The sequence below is a fragment of the Dicentrarchus labrax genome, unplaced genomic scaffold (genome assembly GCF_905237075.1).
Source record: "Dicentrarchus labrax unplaced genomic scaffold, dlabrax2021, whole genome shotgun sequence".
NCBI classification, from domain to species: domain Eukaryota; kingdom Metazoa; phylum Chordata; class Actinopteri; family Moronidae; genus Dicentrarchus; species Dicentrarchus labrax.
This window is the reverse complement of record NW_026136701.1, coordinates 5,530,121-5,558,017: the sequence shown is the minus strand read 5'-3', so window position 1 is coordinate 5,558,017 and position 27,897 is coordinate 5,530,121. Positions and strand designations below refer to the sequence as shown.

General features: G+C 38.0%; 2 protein-coding genes across 4 annotated transcripts; both read right to left on the bottom strand.

Moving 5' to 3' along the window:
* Nucleotides 1-2,784: 2,784 nt before the first annotated feature.
* lyn (LYN proto-oncogene, Src family tyrosine kinase) lies at nucleotides 2,785-20,235 on the bottom strand. 2 transcript variants are annotated; one of them, XM_051396737.1, is made up of 13 exons: nucleotides 20,067-20,235; nucleotides 15,926-16,062; nucleotides 15,455-15,497; nucleotides 14,427-14,532; nucleotides 13,475-13,573; nucleotides 13,098-13,201; nucleotides 12,838-12,987; nucleotides 12,413-12,565; nucleotides 8,603-8,785; nucleotides 8,236-8,312; nucleotides 6,822-6,975; nucleotides 6,035-6,166; nucleotides 2,785-4,461 (listed from the first exon to the last, which is right to left on the bottom strand). In XM_051396737.1, exons 2-13 carry the CDS (start codon nucleotides 16,055-16,057, stop codon nucleotides 4,259-4,261), a joined length of 1,536 nt encoding a protein of 511 aa, XP_051252697.1. In that variant the 5' UTR covers nucleotides 16,058-16,062; nucleotides 20,067-20,235; the 3' UTR covers nucleotides 2,785-4,258. The 2 variants fall into 2 exon arrangements, with proteins under 2 accessions (XP_051252697.1, XP_051252708.1); XM_051396748.1 differs by having other exon boundaries at nucleotides 15,986-16,062.
* Nucleotides 20,236-20,712: 477 nt separating this feature from the next.
* LOC127361875 (cAMP-dependent protein kinase inhibitor alpha-like) lies at nucleotides 20,713-26,529 on the bottom strand. 2 transcript variants are annotated; one of them, XM_051396945.1, is made up of 3 exons: nucleotides 26,412-26,529; nucleotides 25,543-25,733; nucleotides 20,713-23,064 (listed from the first exon to the last, which is right to left on the bottom strand). In XM_051396945.1, exons 2-3 carry the CDS (start codon nucleotides 25,703-25,705, stop codon nucleotides 22,988-22,990), a joined length of 240 nt encoding a protein of 79 aa, XP_051252905.1. In that variant the 5' UTR covers nucleotides 25,706-25,733; nucleotides 26,412-26,529; the 3' UTR covers nucleotides 20,713-22,987. The 2 variants fall into 2 exon arrangements, with proteins under 2 accessions (XP_051252905.1, XP_051252896.1); XM_051396936.1 differs by having other exon boundaries at nucleotides 26,229-26,505.
* Nucleotides 26,530-27,897: the final 1,368 nt, after the last annotated feature.

Here is a 27,897-nt window from a genome sequence, read left to right as displayed (position 1 = left end):
ACTCTTCTTCCTCTTCTCTCCTTCACTCTGTTGTTTCCTTCCTTATTTCTGCCTTTCCACACTATTCTCCTGCTCTTTTCCGGTCCGTGTATGTTTTGGTCATTGGATTTTCCTTTCAGAAACGGGTATTAAAAACAGAAAACGAGTGGTTATTTGATTTTCGTTTTAAAATACAAAAATTAAAATTGAAATACAAGGCGTTTTTCTTTTTCATGGTCAAAAAGGGATGAGCGAAATGAAAAAAATGATTCGATTTTCATTTTCTATTTCATATAACAAAAAATAAAATCACTAGAAAACAGAAACAGAAAAAAGGCCTGTTTTTTCATATTCTCAGACCGGATGTTGTCATTTACAGGACGGTGCTGTGTAGAAGAAACAGTAGGCTAGTAGACTGCGGTCAATCCAGCCGTGAGTCCGATCTCCGTGGTCAAATCAGCCGCACTTAAATTCAGAGTGTACAAGTATTCTCAGCATTATGGTAAATGCGGAGAAACAGCGTATTTACTTCCGGTTTTCAAAATAAAGGTATTTAGAGCCGTAAGCTATAATTAAAATATGTTACATTAAAGTGTTTCATGCGCCCCTGATGAATAAAAAAAAACTTTATATCAAGTTAACTTAACTGCACCAGTGTGGAGAAATGCCAAAATAAAAGTCTCATATTTATGCCTCCAGAGATTGCATATTTGACCATATTTGAGGTACTGTAAAAACATATTGCTCAGTGTTTCCTGGCTACTGATGGTATATTTGACTTTTACACATATGAGACTACAAACATACTTAATATCAAGCATTTTTACTGTACCAATGTGGAGAAATTTAAGAATAAAAGTCCCATATTTATACTTCCAGATTCCATATTTTCTTATATTTTTGAGCTACTGTAAAAACATATTGCTCAATATCTCCAGGCTATGGGTGAAGCATTTTCATTATACTTCAATAATGCTGCAGTAATCATGACAAAATTTCACACAAATGTTTAATAACATCTTGATAATATAAACACTAAACACTAAACACAAAATCCTACACAATTCTAATTTGTTTACTTTTCACACAAAATGCAATGCCAGTCCACATTCTTCTTATTTTGCTGCTCTGCTGTGTCCATTTGTAGGTAAAAGGGAAAAATAATTAGTTTTAACTTCAAAACACCATTGTACCTACTGTCTCTTCCTCACATATTATTTTTTATATTATTCAGTGTGACAGCTGTTGCAGGTGGTTCCACATACAGTTTACATTTTTACAGTAGCTCAAATATAAGAAAATATGGAATCTGGAGGTATAAATGTGGGACTTTTATTCTTCAATTTCTCCACATTGGTACAGTAAAAATGCTTGATATTAAGTATACTTGTAGTCTTAGATGTGTAGAAGTCAAATATACCATCCATAGCCAGGAATTATTGAGCAAAGTGTTTTTACAGTAGCTCAAATATATGAAAATACCACTTGGAGGTACAAATATGGACTTTTATTGTTGAATTTCTCCAAATTGGTACAGTAAAAATGCTTGATATTAAGTATGTTTGTAGTCTCATATGTGTAAAAGTCAAATATACCATCAGTAGCCAGGAAACACTGAGCAATATGTTTTTACAGTACCTCAAATATGGTCAAATATGCAATCTCTGGAGGCATAAATATGAGACTTTTATTTTGGCATTTCTCCACACTGGTGCAGTTAAGATACTTGATATAAAGTTTTTTTATTCATCAGGGGCGCATGAAACACTTTAATGTAACATATTTTAATTATAGCTTACTGTTCTAAATACCTTTATTTTGAAAACCGGAAGTAAATACGCTGTTTCTCCGCATTTACCATAATGCTGAGAATACTTGTACACTCTGAATTTAAGTGCGGCTGATTTGACCACGGAGATCGGACTCACGGCTGGATTGACCGCAGTCTACTAGCCTACTGTTTCTTCTACACAGCACCGTCCTGTAAATGACAACATCCGGTCTGAGAATATGAAAAAACAGGCCTTTTTTCTGTTTCTGTTTTCTAGTGATTTTATTTTTTGTTATATGAAATAGAAAATGAAAATCGAATATTTTTTTAAATTTCGCTCATCCCTTTTTGACCATGAAAAAGAAAAACGCCTTGTATCTCAATTTTAATTTTTGTATTTTAAAACGATTTTATTATTTTTATTTCATTTATTATTTTAACCGAGTCTCAGGTCCCTATGCCTACAGGAAAATCATATGCTACCAAAGCAGTCCTCCACCCCCCCTCCAAAACAGAGCCACATACAATGTCATCACCTGGTAATCTCTTGTGTGTCATAATGTTAACGTTCACTGACTTTTATAACTTTACGTTAGGTCTTCAGTTCAGATAAACAATCATACTTACTTTAACGTTACATCACTTCACACACACACACACACACACACACAGCCAAGTCTACTGCCAGTTCACACAAAATAAATAAGTTCATACACAACATAACATTTATCGTGGCCGCTGGTCTTCTTTTCTTTCCTTTTTGCCGCCTCTGGATTGTTGTTGTTGACGCTGCTGCGTCTGTACGTCATACGACGTCTTCTTTGGCGATGTGTTAAATGGCTATCGTAATAACTGGTGTTTGAGTCTGCACGCATTTTCCCCCATTCAGTGTCAAAATCGGGGACATTTTCGGGGACAGCTTTGACCGGGGACAGGTCACCCAAAATCGGGGACTGTCCCCGGAAATCGGGGATGTCTGGTCACCTAAATATTGTTTCCTAAGATTATAGATAGATATAGATATTAAATAAAGATCAGCATAGATCCACCTTTAATGTTACATTTTCAAATTGTATGCAATGAATATACAGTCAATTTTTATACAATGAATTCTGAATATAAAGATAAAATATTAAATTACTAAAATGTGAATGCATTATCCTTTCTTTTGGGTGTACTTTTTGACCAGGATGTGACGATCACATGATGATGTGATCATCAGATTGTTTTTGAGAAAATCAACTGAATAATTTAGGATTGGTCTCTCAAAGTAAGAGTGAAATATGAACTAAATGTACAAAGAAATCCAACACAGAATCAGATTTACTGCACCCAATTTTTCTCCATACAAAATATACACGCTCTTGTTTCAAATAGCAATGAGTACACAACTCAAATGATCATTAAAAACACACACACACACAGCTCGGAGTTCTAATGTTCAAAATAGTCCATGTAAAGTCATTGTATATCATGCTTCTGTACAATTAAGGTTTAAATTGAAGTTATTTTTACTCAAATGCAACCTCAAAATCCAGATTACATGTTTGATTATACAATACCATATTTGAAATGATGACATGGCCCAAACAAAACAAACAGACAAACAAAACAAGCAAGAGCTACAGCACTTCAATATGAAGTGGACTTAAAGGTGATCAACCCTTCAACTGGTCAATGAAATTGCAAGCAACAGAAACAACTCACTTGTAGTCCTAATCAGTTATGAAACTGTATTTTTGTTGTCCATTGTTAGAACAGCTTATGAAATGATGAGTCATGAAATGTAAAATGGATAGTCATGAGCTTACATATATATATTTTTGTAGAGCATAATTTGCTCTAATACCTAATACCTAATACTTATTACCCCAAACAGAAATGTTATTATTACAGTCTGCAGACACGTTAAAATCTATGCTTTTTACAGCATAAAAGAGGCCATTGCTTTACCTGTAAGTTATTTTAAAAGTTATATTCCTAATGCAGCATGTCCCTTTTTCATGTTGCCACTTTATTTACACAGACCCAGTCTCTATGAGGCAGCTGTTAGTACAGAAATCAATACACTAACCTTCCAAAATTTTGTCCTACATTTGCAGGCTCATGCAGTCCCTCTTTATGCAAACATCATTTAAATGTAACCATTTATTTCCAAATATAGAAATGTCTAGGCACAAGACTCTAGTGTCAAAAAGTAAAAATAAAAATAAATGCTCATCTGTTTTTCGCAATTTTGTGCAAAATCCCTCTCTATACCTCAGCGTATGCTTCAAGTGAGATTAAACTGCCGTAAATATAATATTTGTACAAACAGATAACATTTTGAGTATCTGAATATATTTTGGAGCCTGCATACTGTATGTTCTCAAAAGCACATATTAAAGATGTACAGTATATAAAGGTATATAGAATGTGCATATATACAAATATTACAAAACCATAAGTGGCTCCAAATATACTCTGGAATGAATGTAAAATGTCTTTATCCATTGACAGTGTCCTTCTCTATGGTTGCTGCTGGTATTGTGCCTCTGTGGCGGTGTAGAAGTCATCCAGCACACTCTGCATGTAATCAAAGGTGGGCCTGTCTTCAGGCTTGTTCCTCCAGCAGGACATCATGATCTCGTAGAGCTCAGCAGGACAGTTGTCGGGCTGAGGCATCCGGTAGCCGCGCTGCAGCGAGGACATCACCTCTGCTTTAGTCATACCTGAGGACAACACAGGCAGACATACAGGTGGGAGTATAGGAGTATTTAATGAGATGCAACACATGCACTTAATATAGACACATACTCAAGCTGACATGAATAAGAGTATGCAAACTGTAGTAGTACTCAGTAACTAACTGGCGGAAATTGACAAGTAACTCACTGTGAATTTCACTGTAAGAGTCTTACTATGGAAGCAGTAATTGTCTCAGACCTAGCAGTTTAAGTGACTTAGAAACAGTGCTGCAATGTAACTCAAGTACTGTACTTAAGTATACAGTATTTCCATTTTGTGCTACTGTCTTCTTCTTCTCCACTTATTTCAGAAGGAAATGTATACTTTTTATACATTTTACTTAACTACTACAAAAAAAAATGGACACAGCTATAAATATTTGAGTTCCACAAATATTTTTGTTTTTCTTCTTTTATGCATATACAATTACTTTTATTTGCATAAAAATGTAATTATTACAGAAACAGTACTGGCACAAACTACAGGTGTACTGTCTGTGTTCTACAACACGTGAGAGGCTGTTTCTTTTGTTTAACTTTTTGTCGCTGCTGTTTTCCAATCAAAGGCCACGGTGGTTGCGATGGTGGCAGCAGCAGTTCTACAGTAATTATAGTAGTTGTTGCAGTTTTAATGATAACACATGGAATGTGCGTATCAAATGAACTATATCACAAAGTGCATAAAATACAAATCACCAGTAGAGAGCAGTACAATGCTTCACAACACTATAACACTACAAGCCCAATATTATATTTCATTTTGGTTACTTGAAACAAGGCTTGATTCAAGTAAACCTGGCAACTGCCCCCTGACCCTCGAGCCAGGCCCCTAAAATCACCAGGTTCATTTGGGGCAACCGGTTTGTGGTCATTTGATCAATTGTTCCTCTGTTTGGGAATATCCACTGCTACGGCACAATACCAAATGATATGATAGGGCCTTCTGTTTGATGACCCAGTCCTGAGGCTATGAACTGAAGAGGGACCCTGTATCAACATTTAATCATAAGACTTTTATTATTTAGTTTATTTTCAGCTTATTCAACTCAAATCAAATCAAGCCAAGTGGCCAAAAAGGTGTAGGCTCTTTTTGGATATCTTCGGATTTTTACACTTGAAAAAAGACTACATGTATTTTTATACATTATACCCAAAAGTCCCAAACCAAAATACACTAGTGTTATACCTCCATTTTATATTTGTTAAGGATTTTTCGAATATTATATTATTAAATATTATTATTTAGTGGATTCCACATTTTTCAAAGCTATTCTGTGCTATTCCACATCTGTGTTTCCTCTTATTCTATGCTCAGTCTCATCTGAAACCCCCTCTGGATATGTGCTTTTATTTTGCATTATTTCAGCTGATAATGTGTTTACATCATTGCTACCACTACTGCTTAAACTAATACAGTGTTCTTAACCCTTGAAATGACTCCAGAGACAAAGTCACACACAATCAGATAAAGATCGTTATGATGAGGTGATGATGAGATCACTATGAGGGTAATAATAATGACTCCCAACCATAAAAACGTAGTCCACTGAAAGTTTACCTGGGTATGGGATTTTCCCATAGGTTATAATCTCATAGAGCAGAACTCCAAAGGACCACATATCTGACTTGATGGTGAATGAGCCGTAGTTAATGGCCTCGGGAGCGGTCCACTTAATGGGGAATTTGGCTCCTGCAGAGGACACAAACACACATAGTTACACACACACATACACAGGCTCATATCACCACAAGGTTAGACTTAAATTATACAAGCAAAGATGCCATTAATGAAATCTGTAAATGACAACTCCCCTACTGTTTGTACTGTACACAAATCTCATCCACACTGTGTATGTAATATATGTGTATACTACTCTAGCTTCAGTGTCTCTTGGTTCCAGATCAGTGATCAATCAGGCTTCATCTCATGATACAGACATACATACATTCTTTCCCACTTATCTCTCTGTATAAAGCGTTGTTTACTAGACTGTGATTAGACGGTGATTAGACTGGTAAGAGTAAGAAAGGAAATGGAGCCTGTGTGTGGTTTGAGGCTATCAGAGGCATTGGTCATTGCGGTATGGGTGCAGTTCATTTGAGTATAAAAAAGTAGGGGAGCAAGCAATAAGGGAAACAACAATCGGGCCTGTCACATGACACAATCGTTCCAAATAAGTTGTTGATTCTGCTTCTGGCCCTCTAAAGGGGATTTTTTTTATTTTAATGCGTCACAAATATCCAGTCAGGGAGTTCAATTGTGATGGGAAAAACCCCCTAATGCAAGATGGACACACACACACACACACACACACACACACACACACACACACACAAAAGTTTACCCTCTCTGGCAGAGTATTCGTCGTCCTCTATGACTCTTGCCAGTCCAAAATCTGCAATTTTACAGAGCAGACTCTCTGACACCAGGACATTAGCCGCCCTCAGGTCTCTGTGAATATAATTCTTCTTCTCTATGTACGCCATGCCCTCTGCTATCTGCAACAACATGAGAGAGACTGGCATTAATGAATGATCATTACGCCAAATTTCATTCTAGAGAGCAGGACTGAAAAAGCAAACAATAAAACAGGCGAAGAAAAATGATATATTATTCACATGTGTATTCAAACAGACTGTAAAGCCCTAATGGAGTAACTGATGTTATGAACTGGTCATCAGTGTGTCAAACTACAACCTACAGGCAGAAACATTTCTACTGCTAGTGCTTGCCTCTCTCTCTTTAAAATCACTGTGAACTGAACATACACATACAGTACATATATAACTTGGTCAGAGTAAAAAGTGAAATAAGACACTACATTTGGATTTCTCTCTTTCTCTTTTACATCTTATTGACTGATTTATCATTAAATAAAAAAAGATTTTTCTACCCCTGGTGAAGTCTGTTAGCTTAGCCAATTGGTACATTTTTCATTCAACCTTTAGTTACACCATCGTTAAAGACTGTGCAGACTGTGTAAGGGAAAGGGGAAGAAAAACAAAAAGAAGAGAACAAAAACTAACAGCAAAGTTTTTTTTTATAGGCCTCTAATTCCCTAATAACTTTGTAAGACGTTTCTCATAAAGAACTGCAAAATGTTGTAATAATTATAGCAAAAATAGCAATTTTCTGGATGAAACAGTTCTATTTAAATGACTGAAGACTCTCGAGGAAGTGTACCAGTAGACCTTACATAGTCCTTTCCAGGAAACTGGCTCAAATGCACAAGAAGGAGGGTTGCAATATAAGTATCAGGAAGTCAACAAATCTGGTGCTTTATTAGGTTTTTCATTGAAAAGAAAAGTTGACGTGTCTTTGCTACAATAAACACTCAAATAGTGATTTGTGTTCCTCATTACTCTTGGCTACCTATTTTGACCATTTCTGAGGTAGGACCACCTGCCTACATAGATGTATAAAATCATAAGAATAAATAATATCATAGTCTGAACAACTTGCAGCGAGGTTTTACAAATAGTTTAAGAATAATTTATTAACACCAGTCTTCTTTGGCTCTCATAGACTCACTGACCCAACACAGTTTGGAGTGGAACCATCAACCCTGCCCATGCTGTTGTCACATACCAATACATGAGTTTCGATTTAACAGTGAGCTGTGAGATTTCTGTTATTTCTGGTTCGTGTTCCTCCTTTCAGTTCAGCAGTGGAAACAGTGACATTACATCCGTTTCACAACCATAAAGGACAGCGAGCTGTGAGAAAAAGCAGCATATTGTGGCCTGTGTGAAAATCACCTGCGCTGAGAAATCGATGAGCTTGGGGAGTTGCACTTTGCACCCTGTGTCGCTCTTCAAGAAGTCCAGGAGGCTCCCTAAAGCAAAGACAGAACAGGAGATGTCTGATGTTAGCTGAGACTCTAATCTACAAAACTTTTTGGACTGTTAGGTTAACTTTTTTAACACTTATCTTCCAACCTGGCTAATCCTCTTTTGTGAAATATGTCCAAGGAACGATGAATAAAGTGTGGTCATATGAATACTGTATGTCACAATACTAAGATGCTGACATATTTGCACTTCCTATTTCTGGATGCTTATTCTGAATACATACTAATTGAAACTCAGATAAGAATATGAGCTTTTAAAAATAAAGCTCATTTACCGTTTGCCATAAACTCAGTGATGATGTAGATGGGTTCTATCTTGGTGACAACAGCGTAGAGCCGCACCAGCCTGTCGTGCTGCAGCGTCTTCATGACGTTAGCTTCATCCATAAATGCTTCAACCGTCATGGTGCCTGGCTTCAGCGTCTTCACCGCTACTTTGGTTGTGTTGTTATAGTAAGCTGATTGAAGGAGGAGGGTGACAGAGAGATTTGGAGAAATGGAGAATATTAATACATTTCCACAAAAGCGTGAGATCATCTGCCTGACATGCTGCATGGTTCCAGTGTCTTCTGTGCTACTAAGACTACTGGACAGTTCCAGACAGGCTATAACTCTGAAAACTCACATTTCTTTTATTTTTTAACTGTTTTATTATATTATTTTACAATTATTTATTTAACCCTAGTGTAAAACCATTTACAAATGACAAACTTGATAGTTGACTGTTTTCAGATGCAAGATCACACTTTATAAACCAATTATAATTCCACTTCCCATGGAAATTGTGATAATAATAGAATCCGCAAAAAATGCAAATCATAGGAAGTAACACTATTTACTATTTATGAAAAGCAGCTGACAAACTGCTCAACTTATTCATTGACGCATGATGCTAAAGTATATCAAACCCTTTAAAAATAAATCAAGTTTGCGCGTGTTGCTTGTTGCTGAAGTTTAATAAAGCTGAAGCTGAAATATTGCACAATGTTCACAATCTTGTTAGTCAGTGTCAAACTTGTCAGTTTGAGGAACTAAAAGATGCACTCCAGTAATTTAGTGTTGCACTTCCACAAAGATAGGGGAAACAATGGTCAGAATTAAAGAGGCAGATGTTAAGATATACTAACTTTTAGCCCCTATGGGTCAAGCTGCAAAAGCGCTGAATCTTACATTTCCCATAATGCAGCACGGTATCATATCATACTGAGTAGCCACGAGTACATCTGTCATTATTCATCATGTGATTTTTATTAGCATTATTTTAAAAATCAGCAGAACATCTACTGAGGAGCAGATTCCGTGTGAGTCTGATCATCAAGTGAAGGCATCTGTGCGATCACACCATTGGTTTATAGGAGCTTTAATATTCAAATTAAGTGCAAAAATGCTAGTATGATTACCTTGTTTCATTCAATTTTTAGGGGGATTTTTCGCTGATGGCAGATAGCAGCAGCTGGAAAAGGGTGTCAGTACCAGACCAGCTTCTATAGATAGAGTATCGTAGTAAGATTTGAGTTATTTCTGGATTACTTCTTTTATTTTCTCATCTAGCTCTTTGAGGGACATTTGCTTCGTTTCCTTTCGTGTTTCATGTGTGACTTGGCATTGTTTCAATTCTTCTTTCATATACATATTTCATTACACAAAACTGACTCTTCTGTTATTGTTGCTGTTCATTGTGAAACACTAGAGATATCAACAGAGTCTGGCCTTTAAAAACTATTAAAACCCAACAATTTTAGAATGGTACTGTAGCTTTGTGGGCCGACTGAACACTGTATGAACAAAGAAACAGGTTTTTGCAGTCAGTGCAGTAATAACATGACACTGTATAAGCCTGGTAGTAAGCATGCAACTCTTGCAACTAAAATAATGTGATATAAAGAAATTCTGACAGAGACAGACAGGATTAAGGAGTACAGTAAGGGAAGAGGGCAGTGTGGGTTTGGGCTGTTGGTGGCACTGGGGCACTGGTGGACACTCATGAAACTGACAGACACTGTGTGAGTTGTGATTAGTTTTTTTGGTATCTTCATACTGTAAGATCATTTTTATTTTTACTTTTTTATTGTGGATCAGGGTTTGAGCCACTCATGACATACTGCCCGTGAAAAGAAAAGAATCCAAACACATCGCTCCACCACAATGAATACACATTGATGATATTCTCACATATAGCTTTTTAAGATTGAAAAGATCCATTTAACAACGATAACCAGTGTGTTTGTATAATATCATTATCACAAATGAACTGTAATATGCAGTATTTTTCAGTATAAACCTCATACCTGGAACCTGGACCTAAACTTCCCCATCATTATCTAGCCACAGACAAGACATATTGTCACCGCTATGTTGTCACATACTTCTCTCTTGTTTCAACGAATTTCACCAGCAGTTGCTTAATAGGTCATTATAGGAATATGTTTTCTAAACATATGATACAAACAACAAATGTGAAAAAGTCTTTCATTCCAGTAACTCTCTCTCTCTCTCTCTCTTCTCTCTCTCTCTCTCTGTCTGTCTGTCTGTCTGTCTGTCTGTCTGTCTGTGTGTGTGTGTGTGTGTGTGTGTGTGTGTGTGTGTGTGTGTGTGTGTGTGTGCTTGCGTGCGTGTGGGTGTGTGTGTGTGTGTGTGTGTGTGTGTGTGTGTGTGTGTGTGTGTGTGTGTGTGTGTCATCACCACTCCCAAAATGTCTGATGCAAATCAGACTCACACATTTCCTACATAGATGATAAAACTGACAACGCCGATCTTCCCGGGCCATGCATGGAAACATCTGAGTATGTTTTACACGACAGCAGTCAGTTCTGACCTACAACTATGTAATACACCTAAAGGGTAACAAAAGAAGGAAGTCATTTTTGTTTTAATTAGGGGGAAATGGAACTTCCACGTACTGTTCACTTCTGAATTTACAGTAAATACAAGAATGGAATTGGAAATCCTCCAACCTGCACAAGTGAACAAGACACATTCCCTTTCAGTCCAGTCAAGGTATTTGCAGGAATCTTAAAGCTGCTAATATAAATGCATTGGGGAGGGTACGGTGTAACTGTGTGGAAGCTTCTTTCTCGCACCAAAGATAACTGTAATCGTAAAAATTAAGACCGCATTTCACATAAACCGCGCTGCGATCTTTTGCCTCTTCAGTGAAAGGTTTAGCATTACTAAAATGGGTAAATGTAATTTATACATCATCATTTCATTTGTTTAACCAAAATTTTAAAAGGATAAACCTCGATTCCTCTTCCTGTTTTTTGGTGTCAGAAATGTCTGTGAAATCAGACACAACGTAAAATGTAGACTAACACACATGTTGTCTTCTTGGTAATCATATTGGTGTCTTAGAGAAAAGTAAGTGGAAATGGATTTGTAAAATATACTTGGCCAAAGTACCCAGAGGCTCTCGTAATGTGTAGCCCTTTGAACAACAAGCCCTTTGCAATAGAAATGGTCTGGCAGTGCCTACATTTTTCTACATAGTTTTCCTCATTGTGATGTAATTTCTTTGAGTATCCTGAAATGATTCATATCCCTAAAATCTGTACAACCTAAGCAAAAGGTTATATAAGTTAATAAACCATAATAATTGAAAAAAGTATTGAAATTAAGTCATCAATATAAAAAAGAAACTTAAAAAAATACACCTTTTCTTTCCTCACATTTTTTTAAATGAAAAAAAGAAACAGTGATTCAAAAAATTTTAGAGACGCGCTCAACTGTATGGAAGCCCATTTCTGCTTTGGAAAAAAAAAAGATTCTGTAAGTCATTATAATGACAGAAAATGTGTCATTTATGCTGTGCATATTCACAAACATTCATACACTGCCATCAATGTTTCACTGGTCAGGATAATACCATATGCATTCCATAAGAATAGCCTTTTTTGTTGTGGGGTGGTGTTATTAGCAGGTTGTGGGGGTGTTATTAGCACATTGTGGTGTTATTATCACCATGCCCAACCCCCTAACCTGTGGGGCCAGTGTGCTGTCTTTAGTTACATGTCCTAACTGAGACCAACCCCTCTATCCACTCCTGGGCAGAAGAAGCTCTTCCTAGTTACATTTCTGTCCTTACTCACCCATCCAGACTTCTCCAAACTGACCAGCTCCAAGTTTCTTCACCATCTTAATAGAATCTTTGGAAATCTCCCAGGCGTCTTTATCCCACGGCTTCTGAGCTTTGGGTTTTACACAGGGACGGTCCAGTTTACGACACAGGCCATCCGCTTTGTCTAGAAGGTACAAACACACAAACACTGAGAACCACGGCATCCTTACTTTAGTGTTCAATATTTTGTGGTAATGCATAAATGGCATATTCAAATAATTCCAATTCCAATTTTAGGAAGAAAACATTAGCCATGAAGTCTACATTTCTAAGTAATGGTCTTTAGACAACTAATAACAAAATCAACAAAGTATACCAAGCATATTGGAGGAGTAGGGGGACATTTGTTTGAATAAAGGATATCAAGCACCATTCATTCATCCCAGTCATACTCACTGTGGTAATGTTTGATCATAGCGCTGATGTTATTGAAGGAGATTTTAGGAGAGATGTAGAAGCCGCCATTATCCATCATCCTGATCTTATAGTGTTTGACTGAATCTGTCCCCTGAGAGTCTACGTCTCTGATGGACAATGAGTAGCTTCCTTTGGAAGAACCATCAAGTGAAAGAAAATGACTAGCGGTTCCATATAGTGAAAACGGAGAATGTTTGTGAATGTGCCTCTGTCTCTCTGGGCTATTGTGATTTCCATACCTTTTGATGTTTCACTTTCCCTGATAAGATAAGAGCCTGGTTTGTTAGCAGGAGCCAACAGCTGCCTCTCTGCATCCTTTCTCGTGATGTCCTTGAAAAACCACCTGCATTAAAAAGGAAATGCACTGAATAAACAAAATGGACATATTTTAAATATTCATGAAAATCCTCCTTTGTGGGTGTAGATTAAATATGGGAAGTTAATAAAGAATCAATAGTTCACACTGTAATTCATGTAGATGAAGTCTTTTTCTACATGATGTAAATGTGATGTAAATTGTAGCATGAAACCAAATGATAAATCAAACATCAAACCTTTTTCAGAAAACAAATCAAAAGCAGTTTACTGAGCAATTTATTGAGATGCAGCTACTCACTCTTCTGTTTCCATGGTGTCAGCTTGGCCAACATAATTGGATGGGATGAATCCTTCTTTGTTGGTTGTCAATGACCTTGCTTTCCACCACTCCCCATGCCTGCAGGAAATATTTTTATTTTAGCACAATAATTGTTTATCTTGTCAGTGTTTACAGAGTACCGTCTGTAAAACCTCCTCCTGAAATGCTAGACTCGTTCCTAAAAGTTATACAAAATTTAGAACATTAATATAGCAGCAAACAACTATTTTCTATGTAATGATAGTAGAGGGATGGCATCCTGAGCTTATTTTGAGAATATTTTCACATCCTTGCGAATTAAGGGCTTATTTTGACCAAACCAGCATTGGTGATTGTTGGAACAGGGGAAAGACTAACAAAGATGATATTATTTTGTTTCTGTCCAGTTTGAAGTGACCAGAAAATTACTGATCTGGTGAGCTGTAGCTTCCATTTGTTTCAGTCTGAAATATTCTGAAACTTGTGTATATAACCTTTAAATGGCTTTAAAGTAGAAGCAAATAATTTTCTTACATACCATTCATAAGCTTGTTTCAATGCTTCATTGTCACAGTGAGAGGAACTACGTTTTTTAATGGATGCACCACTTCATCAAATCGAAACCTGTCTTGTGTCTTTTGCATCATTTTATGAGTTCAAATTCAGCCTGAAATATTTTAACATCACTTGAAACATCAGGACCTTCACCAGAATCTAAAGTAGGTTCAGTGAGTTTGAACAGCTTTTGGTGACGCAAGAGTCTGTAATGACGGGTGGACCAGTGGGTCTATCCGGGTTGAAGGGTTTACGGTGAACTGTACTCGACTGCAGTTAAAACGCTTGTGTAAGCGTTCATCTTTGGTTCTTGCCATCATGCTGCAGTATATAAATGATTAATAACATTTCCTGAAGTTGAATCAGGCTACCATCAATATCAGATGGTATCACTCACTCCTCTAAGATTTTCATCTTCTCTCCCTTCTTGAATCCTAAGTCGTGGGGATGCACAGCTTCATACGGGTAAAGGCTGACCATTATTTTACCAACCGCCTTTTGCTCTAATTGGGGAAACAGAAAAAGATATTGATATGTTAAATACTGTACAACATAATAAACAGGCCCATGGCTTATTTATCCTACAGTCTGTGCATCATTCAGAAACATCAGACACAGAAAGCTCAGCAGTCATGACCAACTAGTACTGGTTTGCGTTAAGCTAACATTAGTCTGGCATATGTAGTTTAACTAGGTCACTAGCTTTGCTAACTGGATATTTAGTAGCATTTAACAATGTTGTAACATTAAAAGTTCACAAATGTTGAATCCTTCACATGCCCAATGCCCATATGTAGCCTGTATTCAAAGAGTTGATCGCTGCATTCTAAAATTCAGACAACATGAGGCTTTAGCAGTGCTGGATTAGCCAGTTTAAGTGGGCCTTTGTACAGTGTTTGGCTGAGCCCTTGACGGTAGAATAGTGACACACACAGAGAATTTTCTAAAATGACTTTAGATACACACTTAATTTGGCAAACTCAGACTGCTGCATGTGGAAGATGGGAAGAGATTAGGCTACTTCACATGCAAAATGGAGAGCAGAAATTATAACAGGGGCCACTTCCATTGTACATATGGGCATGTGTGTACAGTACTAAAATAGACCTGAAACTCTTGACTGGAAACCCCTAAATGATACTACATTGACAACCAAATACCCAGCTAGCAAGGCCAGTGACCTCATGCAGGCTTCAGACCTGATTTTAATCTCATCACTGGTGTCATAAACTGTAGTAACGTGTTTGCAGAAATGTTAAACATATAGTTCAAACAAGGGTAGACTACTTCTGGAATAGCACTCACTTAGCTTTCCTGACTTTTCTTTTACTGATGGAAAATGTTTTTTTCATACCAGTACAACACAAAGTAAGTAGGCCTAAGAGAGAATGAAACAAACATCATGAAAGAAAGAATGTTGCATACCTTCCAGCTTTTGGAAGACCTGACCGGGTAACAGGGAGGTATTCTGCAAATGCGGAACAAGAGTTTTCTATTAGAAACAATGTAAAGGTTATATGATAACAGAGAGAAGTCTTTCACAATCTTTTCATTTCCAGCAAGAAGTCATTGTGAGAAAGGGAAGTTCTGTATCTGTATCTATAATCAATATCAAAGGGCGTACCTGAATTATAAATACTAGAATTTAAATTTTCCACAGATTATGGGTATATCCATTTTCACTATTCCATTTGTTCAATCTTTAATTCACCAGGGCACATTTAAAACCCGAAATGCATGTTTTTATGCTGTTTTATACTTTTCATTGATTTTCACTCTGGGCTGAGATCAGCCCCACAACACTTTACATAAGTTATCTCAGAGAGCAGAAATCAGTGTCTTATTGTCTATTACTGAAATTCTGGTTTTGCTCAGTGCAGCTGTCTGACTACTTACTATGTTGTTTTTTGTATTGGAGGTGGGGTCTCTGACATAGTGCGTTTGCTCAGTACGTACAGGCTGCTGGCTGATCTTCCCCTCCACAACTCCGCTCAGACCTTCGCTCAGCGTGGACTTCATACAGCCCATCCTGCCTGCATGAGGAAGTGAGAAAAAGGAAGAGAGAACTGGATGGTTACTCATTTACCATAGAGCTGATGAAACAAACATTTAAAATATTTGGTACCAAACACCTGTAACCTTTCAGCTGTTGCATGGAAAAATTACACAGAACCAAACCAGTGACATGTTCAGTTTTTCCTTTTTTATCATTTGGTGTTCAAAGAAAATCGTAGAGGAAATGCCCATACTCTTAGAAACTAACAAGCAGCAGCAGGTGTGAAAAACACCTAAACCCTAATGTTTGGCTTAAAAGTTGAACAGTGTAAGCGCAATATAGTCAATAGAATCTGTCCTCAAATATTTAATCCATAAGAAACAGTAGTTATCAAACTGTAGTATTATCAGTGCTACTTCACTGTGCTCTGGTCTGCTGTAGGCATCCATTCAGTGTAATAGAAGATTTATTGCTGCAGTTTTCTGTAATATGGTTTATTCTTGTGGCTTGGGGATGGTCTGTTTTCTGCTTACCAACAGGAAGCCCACAAACACTGACCTACCAAAACATGCACTTAAACCTCAAGAGATGATTCCTGTATGACAAGGGAAGCTGTAAAGAGCCACTAGAGAAAAAAGAACAAATGAACACAACCTAGATAACCTCGATGATTAGAGTGTAGTAGTAGTAGAAGCAGCAGCAGTAGTAGTAGTAGTAGATGAGTAGTATATGATGTGTGTGTGAATGAGGTGTATTTCATGAAAACTGTTGTGAAGCTCTGTGATGGTGTATAGCCTTTTGACAATGGATGGTTTATGGCTTCTGTTTTTTAAGCCACACTGGCAGCTTCACAGCATGTGGGTGTGTCATTTTAAAAAAGCATAAAAAAGGAAGACAGAACAGTCGTTAGTGCACATCCAAAAGTCACCTGCTGTTTAAGGGGGAAACACACACCCACACATACACCTTGCTAGGTTGCATAGTTTACACATTTTTATAATTTGTAAAGATATTTTGTGGTACATTTACTGGGATCATGTGAGTGTCCTTATGCTATAAGGAAATGTGATAAGGCTGCTCTCAACAGTGCAGACTCATAAACATCCATCACAGCTTCTGTTGGATGTGTTTTCTTCCCTGGTGAAACCTGGCATATTTATTCAAACTTTGGACCCATTAGAGAATATTCAACCACGCTGCAAGTTCAGCTTTATTAGTATACTGTTGATTAAATACTTAATATTTCCTTCCTCATTGTTAATCGCTAAATGCAATATTAAGATTATAGATTGTAGATTATCAAGATAAACTGTATTGATACAATACAGGGAAACTGAGCCATCATTGTAGCATAAGTACATGTTGGTTATAATGCAACATCTGTTTTATAAAACAGGAAACTAAAGTGCATGCTTGAATGACACAAACAGAGACAAGAGGAACAGTCTGAGCTTGTCCTGTGGGCCAGTGGATGCTCTTTAAAACAGCAGGACAACTAGAACGTTAAGGGAACAATGACTCTTAAAGTAAATGCTGTGTCTGGCAAGTCAGAAAACAAAGTAGGTCACATGTCAGAGGTCAAGAGGAATTACCTATGAAGAAAAACCAACCGCAAACAATCCATAGTAAAAATCATAAAGATCAGTACTTTTATTCCCATGGAAATTAAGTTTGTAATATATGTTTGAGTAATCCAACAATAAGGTCCTCCGTGAGATTCAGGTAGCAAGAGCAAGTGTAGTAATGAAGAACAGGACTGGACTGGCCTTAATATGACATGAATCTTTAACAAGGGTAGGGAAGACAAACAAAGACTTTTCAGCCATATAAGCAGCTCTCTGAGGCTGCACTTTGACCCTAACACTAACGCTAGCATGGCAGCATTTTCTCTCTGACAATGCTGAGATACTGATGTTAACAGCTGTAATGATTACCATATCCCCCACCTTAGTTAAGTCAGCATGCTAACACACTCACAATGACAAAGCTAAGCTGCTGATGTTTAGGAGACATAACGCTTTTGGCTTTAGCATGCCAACAGTTGCTAATGAGCAGTAAACACAAGTTGAATGTTATTAGTTTTGCAGGTTTTTAATCATAATCCAAAGGATTGGACGAATGACATTTGGACCTGATGATGGCACTAGATGAAAAGTCAGAATTCCCAGAGTTATTACAATGCAACCCAAAGGGGGACATGAATGTGTGTACCAACTTTCATTGGAATCTATCTAAAGCTGTTGACATTTCACTCAAATGTAAACCTCATTGGGTTCTATAGGGTAAAGGTCAGGGGACCACCAAAGTCTTAAGGATTCATCGACTGGGAACCATGAATGTATGTAGGCCTACATCATTTTGTGCCTATCTATTTAGTTGTTGTTAAGTGAAAACTTTGAAATGAATGTCATCCTGAGTGTTTGTTGAGATACTTCCGTCCAGACCAAATTGGTGGACTGACTGACATTGCTATACCTAGAGCCACACCATTAGCCTGGCTAAAAACTAGCCACCTACATTCAATATACTGTAAAACCTGATGAGTTGGTTCAACTCAAACTGTTTCAGTAAACCAATTGTATCAAACCGTTTTACTTTATTAACTCAATTTAAGCATGATAACATTTTTGATTTGATTTCAAGTTTTGATTTGATTTTGAGATTATGAGTAACTCAAGTATTTATTATTAAGGTAACTTGGGTAAAGTTAATTGTAACAATTCCATTGAGTTAATTGAAGTTACACTCATATGCAGCATTTTTCCAAACTTACTTAAAATGTGTGAACATAATTTATCTGAATAAAGTAACTTAAATGCATCGTCTTTATACAAATGTTACCAACAAGTTTTACTTAAGTTTTCATCCACTAAAGCAACTTATTACATTACCTGTCAAAACAGCTGACATACATTACACTTTTGAAATTATATGAAAATGAGTCAGGGGAAATATATCACCAATACTGCACACGTTTAAATGCACTCAAAACAACTGAGTTGTTTCAACAATTCATTTTTCCGTTTAATTCAAGTGAATGAGTGAGTCCAGTTTTGTTTGGAGGATTAATTTATGTGAACTTCTTCTTCTTTTACTATTATATGTTGTCAGGTTTTACAGTTTACGAAAAGCATTAAAACCTCTAATAGCAGCATATCATATAACATAATAGAGTTTTGAGGCATGCAAACAAAAGTGGTTATTGTCCTCAAAGATATTCAGGTGTCAGATTTAGGTCAGGGGCTGAAATGAATCTCACTGTTTGGACAACAATTAGGTTAACAAAAAAAGGTTCAAACACCATCACCATCAATGTTTAAATATAAATATCAGTATGGGTGCTGGGGTTAGGTGCATAAAAAAGTTTTCTAACCAACAGTTTGGCAGTTTGTTATTGCTTATGTGTTTCACTGGTTCAGTGCCTCTGTTATATTTTTAACCTGACAGTCAGCAAACAGCCGGAACCAAGAATCTGAACAGATTAGGAGCCGACGCACACACACACTCAGTGGGCTATGCCATGACCAATATAAAAACTTCCTCCTTAAACAATGGACTTAGCCAAAGACGGGAGTGGTAAAGAAATGAAAGATTAAGAGACGAGATGAACCACTGCAGAATTTCACTGCAACTAATACAAATAATGACAAATACTGCATAGCCACCTAAAACCTACACCAATTAAAGTTTAACTGGTGATTTCTTACAACTTACTAAATATTCTTTTAATAAGAGGTGTTTGTCAAAACTATGACACAACCATACTTAAAGTTCCATAAAGCCATCCATAGTGAGGTTTGAGGAAAATTCAAAAATAGCTCAAAACGATTTTTGAATAAATTATATTCAGAGTAACTTTCTGAAATGGATTGCGACATTTAAAAAATCACAGATAAGCCAATAATTTCCAGTCTAGTCAGTCAAAATGTACCTTTACCTACAGGTTATACTCAGTTAACCCTTCTGTTGTGGGTGAGTGAGTAAGAACAGACTCACCTGATGCACATCTCTGAATGGTGTCATTCACGCATTTGTGCTTACCTCTCTGAGTGTGTATATCCCGGGATAAGGAAACAGTTTTTAGTCCTCAGCTTTCTTCTCTGTGTTTTTCATCAGATTGGTGGACTGACAGACTGGCTGTATTTGGCAAGTGGGAAGCCGGTCGACAGACAGGACTGTTACTCTCAGCCACCAGAATGAGGAACTTAAGAGAAACCAGTCGGGGGATTTTTCTTTCTTACTGAAACTTCCTGGTACAATTGTCTAATGATTATTTGCATAATCAGCACCACACACAGACACACACGCGCACACACACACACACACACTGGGGCACAGCAGACAGATGGTCTTTTAGGTCTTTATATACAGTAACACTTCTGTATATAAAGTATTAACATTTGTTAAAGAAGAAAATAGTTTTACAATATGTCATAAAAAACATAAACCAACAGAATCCCACTGAGGAATTCTGTAAAAAAAAATGTCATCACTTTTGCTTATTTGTTTTCATCAAATACTTCATTTTGACATTGTTAATAATGGTTGCATGTGTGTTAAACATTTATACCGTTCAGTATTTACCATAGTTTAAGTGTCATGCATGTTTTAGTGTTTAGTTTTATAAATTCTCCCACAGTGCCACCTGTTGGCCAAATGGCAGAAATACAACAAGATAAGAAATGTCCCATTTTACTGTCATCAGTTATTTATTTTGTTTTGACACATAGGGTAGAAAATATGCTTACAGACAGTCGGACCAGCACCTACACATTTAGCAGAATCATGCACCTGCCATATTTCTACATGCTGAATTATGAACAGCTGGGTTTACAGTGTTGTTGACGCAGGTGTGAGTCACTACACAGTCACATGGCAGTTTACAACTTGGAAACCTGATTGAATGAGTATTATAAACAGAGCTATAGTTGCCCTATTATCATCAGTATGAATAAGAATGAGACACAGTCAAGCTGCAGTGTTACAGTAAGATTATACTTGGGATAAAATAACAGAATAAACAGTTTTTACAGAGCATGCGTGGTGGTCTTTGTGGATGATGATTATGGGGTGTATCCATTACTACACAAAGAAGCAGGAATGTAGTTCAGCCTCAACGTTCGAGATAGAAACTTTCACACAAACATTACACTTACTGGAAGCTCCACTGAGTATTGCATATCTACATTTAAAGAATAGTTTGACATTTTGGGAAATACAGTTGTTCACGTTACTGCCGAGCGTTAGATAAGAAGATTGATACCCCTCTCACGTCTGTATGCTGAATGTGTAGCTGGAGCCAGATGCCGGTTTGCTTCACTAACTAGCTTATCTATTAAGACAGGTCATAATAAATCCACACCTCGTATCCAAAAAAAAAAAAAAAAAGTTAGTTGTTAGTTGTTGTTAGTCAGGAAGCACACGAATGAACATAGAGAGGAAGTAGGAACACACTATTCCGTGAGCTAATAATAACAAAGTTAAAAATAGTAGATCGCAGGTCAAAGGTCGTGAGGTGTCGAAAGACTCTTTGATATCACACCTTTACAGCTTTTAGCAGGGCTAGCCCACGGCTCTGTCCGAAGGTAACAAAATCTGCCAACCACAACCTCTAAAGCTCAATAATTAACATGTTACATCTCATTCGCTGAATCCGTACAAAAACTGTGTTGCAAAAAAGACCAATTCCTTCGTGGAGTATCCGAGGGCCGCCTGGCAACTGGTCCCAGACGAGAACTAGTTCAACATATGACCCCCTTGTAAAATGGCTAATTGTAATTTCTACATTCGAGTTTTTGGACAAATTCATCAAATAAGAAATAACATATTCATTAGTGAGCCTTAGAGGAGCTGGTAGGCAGATTTTGTTACATTTGGACGGAGCCAGGCTAGCTGTTTCCCTGTTCCCACTTTTTATCCTAAGCTAAGCTAACCTTCTGCTGACTCCAGCTACATATTCAGCGCACAGACATGAAAGTGCTATCAATCCTCTCATGTTAATACTCAGCAATAAAGCAAATAAAGGTATTTTCCCAAAATTTCAAACTACTCCTTGAAGGTTGTGATAATAATGGCATCATTAGAAAAGTAAAAAAACAAAAGTATAAACATTTTAAAAGACAATAGATCATCCACATTTATTTTTTTAACCAACGAGCCATTGAACTATGTCATCCATACTCACTGTAAATGTATTATTATGTATTGTTGGTGTCAACAGAACACTGTCACACCACCATCCCAGTGCTGATGTCTTCTCTGCTGTTATTTTTTACAGTATAGGCCAGTTTCACATTCAGCATATGACTGGATTTAGTCCAACAGAATCAGTGAACACACCTTTCAACAGATAAACTAACCAAGCCCCACTGTTTTTGCTCATGGTGTTTTCCAGCTCTACTACAGCTGAGTAGTCCAATTCCATCTACAGTATTGTCAATAGTATTGTCAAGGAAGCACAAGCCATTAGCTGGCAATATAATCTCTATCAGCATCACTACAAACATGCTACTCCCACTGTGACGCATTATATCAGCACGTCTCAGTGGTCTTACAAATTGCTTGCACAACTACAAAACTCACATAGGATCTCTGTCCATTTTCTCTTTTTATCCCAGTCCTCCAGCCTGTGTGTTTAGTAACTACGACTGAAAGTAAAATCAGCTGTACAAGAGCTACAAATGTGTCTCTCTGCTTACTCCAACTTTGAAATACACCCTTGCCAACAGTCTGTTATTCTAGTGCACAGCAGGGCCACAGGGACATGGGAGAACTGTGTGATCACATCCCAGCACAGCGCCTCTACAGTGGATTTTTGGGGGTCAGTCGCCTGTTTATAGGCACCTCAACAATGGTGTTGCTACCCTCCGACTACCAGCCCACTTTGGACAAACGGCTTCATCGCGATGGCGGCTGGAATCCATCTGGCACCTCTCTGTCCACTGGCAGGAGCGTGTGGAAGGTTAGCTGTTCCTCTGCTCAGCGCCCCTGTGGGCTGAGGAGGAAGAGGAGCTCTGGCTGTCCTCAGTGTCGTCTCCATCTACAGAAAAAAAAGGGGGAAGGGGAGGAAAATGTATATTTACAGGACATATATCTTTTTGCATTATATCAGTGTTTTTGCATGTTTTAGGCTATACTCCTGGGTCCCAGTCATCCTTAACTTTTAGCCTCGCAAGTGGAGTGGCTCTAGGGCAATGTCTGTCTATTGATTGGTCCATTGGTCCACCACTGAAATATCTCAAGAAATATTACATAGATTGCTACTGAACTGTGCCAGATACTTTGTTTTATGACCAAATATATGCAAAGCTAATGACATTCCCATCAGACTCAGCTGTTCTTTGTCATTAGTACTACTTAGAAAATGTAAGCATGCTAATATAGTGAACACATTACCTACTAAACATTTGTATATAAGCACTGTCATTGTGAGCATGTTTCTCAATGTTAGCATTTAGCTGATAGCACTTACTACGGCTCACACGGACACTAACAGAGCTGCTAGCATGGCTGTAGACACTTAAACAGCTCCCTAACTGGAAACAAGCAAATGAGGAAACAACCGATTGGTTCAGTTTGTGCCAAACAAGATGTCCTAATCTGCTCCGTGCGTCAGCGAACAGCTGAGCGATGTGTTTGAGTTTTGGAAAGTTTTGCGCACTTGTTCCACTCAGACTTGCTAAAACAAAGTGTGGAGGTCTGGCTGTGCAGTACTAGTCCGCAGTCAACATGGGCATGTGGGAGAAGTTTGCTTTCTGCCAGAGATGATGGAAGGTAGAAGGAAATCCGAGAGTCACAAAGAAGTAAACTGTCTTTCAACTACATAGAAACAGGGCTGGCAAAAGGTTGTTGCAACATCGCTCATAGTGTATTTCGACATTTTTTCGCGCTCCATCCGCTAGAGTTTGCTTGCTTGCTTTCAGTAAGGAAGTGTTGTCAGTCTTGTTATATTGAGCAACGCTTTATGCCATCCTGCAGGAAGCAATTCACAACAATGATGCAATTCAGAGGAACTGCTTTTCCAAATCAAAAATGTGCTATTTTTCTCATCAGACCTAAAAGACCATCATCATTCACCAACCTGCATGTCCAGAAGTTTTGACTGTATTATGTAAGTGCAAGAAAAGACTAAAATCCCTCTGTGAAAGAGTTGTTGTTCAGGAAAATCTGGCGTAGGAGCTAAAAGGGCTATGTTTGTGTTGTGTAGATGTTACAGGTCACTGATGAATCGTGTACAGCCAGGGTAACACTGCCAGCTTAGACTTTCATATTCTGTTTTTGGTCTGCTCTTTTTAACAAATCATTTTCCAGGACCTTTCCAGGACATTTACCAGGATTTTTTCTTGATGATACAGGACAGCATTGCAAAGGGTCTCATAAGCTGCGGTTTCAGGCAAATTGATTACATTAATGTGGCCAAAGCCCATAAGTTACAGCACAAATTAAGTACAATTTATTTTATTTTTCTTCAAGTTAATTGTTCATTACGTGTACAATTAACATCACTGTGCATGTATTTATCAACCACAGCAACAAGATGCAATGTAATCATTTATAAACTGTATGTATGTAGATAGAAGAATAGAGAATTATGCTCGCAGCTCTGGAAGAAATAGACTACCAATCGATACCAAATACATCACTGAAAGTCTGTCTCACGTTGCGTCTGATGAACCCTCTTTGAAGTGTCATACAGTTTATCCAACCAAAAGTCCAGTTTCAAACAAAATATGCACATAGGTTTACATAGGCGATCTGATTGAGGGGCTAAAATACAAACATTTGTAGGACAATATCAATTGTTTCTAGGATATTTGCTCATTTGAATCCATTTGCAGGCGCTTCCATGACTGGAAAACTAGTCTCTGAATTTCCAGCCTTGGGAACCCTGTTAAAGAGCAACTTGACATGCACCCATTTCAAATTCAAAAATGTATTCTGAATCCTGACAAAGTGGACAGAATTACTGGGGGAAATGATAAACCCAACAAAATTGGACCAGGATTAGTAGATGGTCCAACCGTGACTGTATATGTAATTTAATAGCTAAAAAAAGTGGATTCAGTGTTAAGTTACTGTTACTTTGGAGCATGGACGGTAAAGCATTTATTGCTACTGTAGCTCACTAATTTGCAAACGGCCACATGATGGTTGATGCAACCTGGAGAGCATATTTTTACTACTTTCTAAAACTTTTTTTTATGTCAGGAACATTTTCCTTAATGAACTACTTGTCTGTAAATATTTTTTTTTATACAGAGCTATTCTACCATGCAGCATCTTCTAATATCACATACAGTAGGAGAAGGAGATTGAGATTGGACCACAATTTTGGTTCAGAGTACACTATTATGATTAAAATTACAATGTGAAACACACAATGGCCCTCCTCTCAGACGAGGTAGTTTGACGTGTTTGTGGAGAGCAGTCTTGGATACCTCGCCCTCTCTGCTGCTTGTACAACACATAAATGATTAACATGAGAGCTAAAGTGAAGTAGTCCAGTGCAGCAGTTTACCTCCCCCTCCTGCGTTGATGTGCAGCTGGGACAGAGACAGGGTGAGGGGCATCTCTCGTCCCTCGGGATCGGTGGGACTCTGCAGGATGTCGTGCATGGCGTTCCTGCGTCCCGTCCTGCCGGAGGCGATGAAGTCTGCATACGTGGCCTCAACATCAGACATCGCTCGTGCATCGTCCACACAGCAATACCTACAAGAAGAGCAGATGAGGCTTCATCTCAACACACAAGCTCCATCTATCAGAGTGCAAATCAATTTTAGATGTATTCTGTAAACAGTGTGAAACTGGTGATATGACATTAAAGCTGCTTGCAAGTTCCTATGACATTGAACATGTCATACACATATTATTATATTTATTATAGGCTACATGGTACTCTCTCTATATACATGCATGTATATATATATATATATATATATATGAGCACATTTTTACATTTGAACCCTTTTTAACCCACTATTACAAACTGAATGACTCTAATGTCTCAAGTCTGAACAGTTCTGCTGTTCATTCATTTTCAGCTTTACAGGCTGAAGTCCCTCATGCTAAATAAGGCAGGCCGTCCACAGATAGGCCCACAAGTCAAGACTCAGGTCTAAAACCGGGACCACAAGCCAAATGAGATTCCCATAACAACTACCGACGCCATTTATGATGTCTATGTCGCATTGAGCCCTTTCTTACCTTCAGTGACAGCTTTACCAGTGTTGTAACCCCAAGCTACATTTCTAGGGAGTGACTTCAAGGCAGGGCGACAGGCCCGACATCACATCAAACGATCCAACAAAACAAACAAGACCCAAGAGAAAAACCCCGAAACCGAGCGGCGTCCGGTGCGTAACAACCCGCGGCTCTCACACTACATACCGCGACGAGTCAATGCCTGCAAATCACATCAGAACATCAATCACATCAGTAGGATGGTTTGAAAAGTCCCCAGTCCATTCTCCATGGCCGTCGCATCTTCCTCCTTCCCGACCAATGAGAAGCCAACAAACCGCATCCGAGCGCTGATTGGACGGGAGACACAAAAGGATGAGAGGAGAGAAGCACCAGTGCTCATGCTGCATTCGTGATAACCTCGTAAATCTCAACGACGAGACTGAGATATTGATTTATCAATCTATCGGCGTCGTTGGCTGTTACTACAATTACAATCTTATGGTGGCAGCCATAACCCATATAAAACATAAAACAACTGCAACAAAAGGTGGATGAGATTCTTATTATGGAAACGGTCACAGCAAAAATGCAGCAAAAAATGGACAGGGTTATGGACGTATGGGAACCAAGAGCCATGTCAAAAAAGGATCTAAAACATAAAGTTGCTATGTCTGTGTTTGTTTGTTTATTTTGTTTTTGTTGTTGTTTGTTTTTCCAAATGTCTGTTGTTAATTCTTCTTTCTTATTAAGATGTCTACCTTATGAAATTCACATACGATGCCATTCACCAAAGCCAATGTTGAGATATTTACTTACTAACTGAAGGAATGTATGGCACAAATAAAAAGTAAGAAATAAAATTAAATAGGTAAAGATAGATACCACAGCAAGTGTCAGAGCCAGTTCTGACTTCCCTGGGGCCCTCAGTAAAATTCTGCTAAAGGGTCTCCTATCTGACCCATAAGCCATTGGGGTGTCAGGTGCATCAGACTGTGACCATTTGCCATTGTCCGACACACCTGACCCCCCAGTGCTCCCACTACAGTCCTCCTATAGAATCTTAAGATAAGTGAATATTAACATTAACATAAGTAGAAATTGTAGAAAATGTGAAATCTAAAATATAATAAAATCAAACACAGAGTGTTGGCTCTGCTAACTGGTAATTAGTCCAGTCCTCACAGTATTATACAATTATCTTTGGCTATATGATGTAAACATAAGCCTATAGGCTCTGGCTGCAGCTTTAAGTCTCAAAACAGCTACAACAGGCCCGTTCAAACTGGATCCCTCATATTTCATTTTATACATTTTCAAATATGAAATACTCTAGGGCGTAACCATGCATTCTTAGGGGGGAACATGTCTCAACCAAGACTGAAAAAGGTACCAATCGATATACAGTAGGAAATATGTTATTCTTTTTTTGAGCGCTTTATTTCGAGAACGAGACTTGGTTGCACCCAGAATCTTCGAGTGTTGCCAGCATGGTGACTTTTCAGACTCTCCTAGCAACCTCATTCAGGCCACCAGTGGCAAAACTGTATCATTTTCCCCCACTGGAAGCTATCCCATTCGCTCCTACTGGAAGATGTATAATTCTAGTTGGTAGGTAAAGTCAGTAAACACAGTAAGCACCTGACCGAAACGAAATGAAGTGGAGGGCCAGCCACTATCTCATCAGAGACTA

What these genes read in the sequence shown, in the direction of transcription:
- lyn (XM_051396737.1), bottom strand. Translation starts at nt 16,057, where the DNA reads ATGGGCTGTATGAAGTCCACGCTGAGCGAAGGTCTGAGCGGAGTTGTG. An exon ending in GGTCTTCCAAAAGCTGGAAG is followed by an intron (nt 14,533 to 15,454) that starts GTATGCAACATT and finishes TTCCCCAATTAG; the next exon opens with AGCAAAAGGCGGTTGGTAAA. An exon ending in GACACCATGGAAACAGAAGA is followed by an intron (nt 13,202 to 13,474) that starts GTGAGTAGCTGC and finishes TTTTTAATGCAG; the next exon opens with GTGGTTTTTCAAGGACATCA.
- LOC127361875 (XM_051396945.1), bottom strand. Translation starts at nt 25,705, where the DNA reads ATGTCTGATGTTGAGGCCACGTATGCAGACTTCATCGCCTCCGGCAGG. An exon ending in CATCAACGCAGGAGGGGGAG is followed by an intron (nt 23,065 to 25,542) that starts GTAAACTGCTGC and finishes TTTTTTCTGTAG; the next exon opens with ATGGAGACGACACTGAGGAC.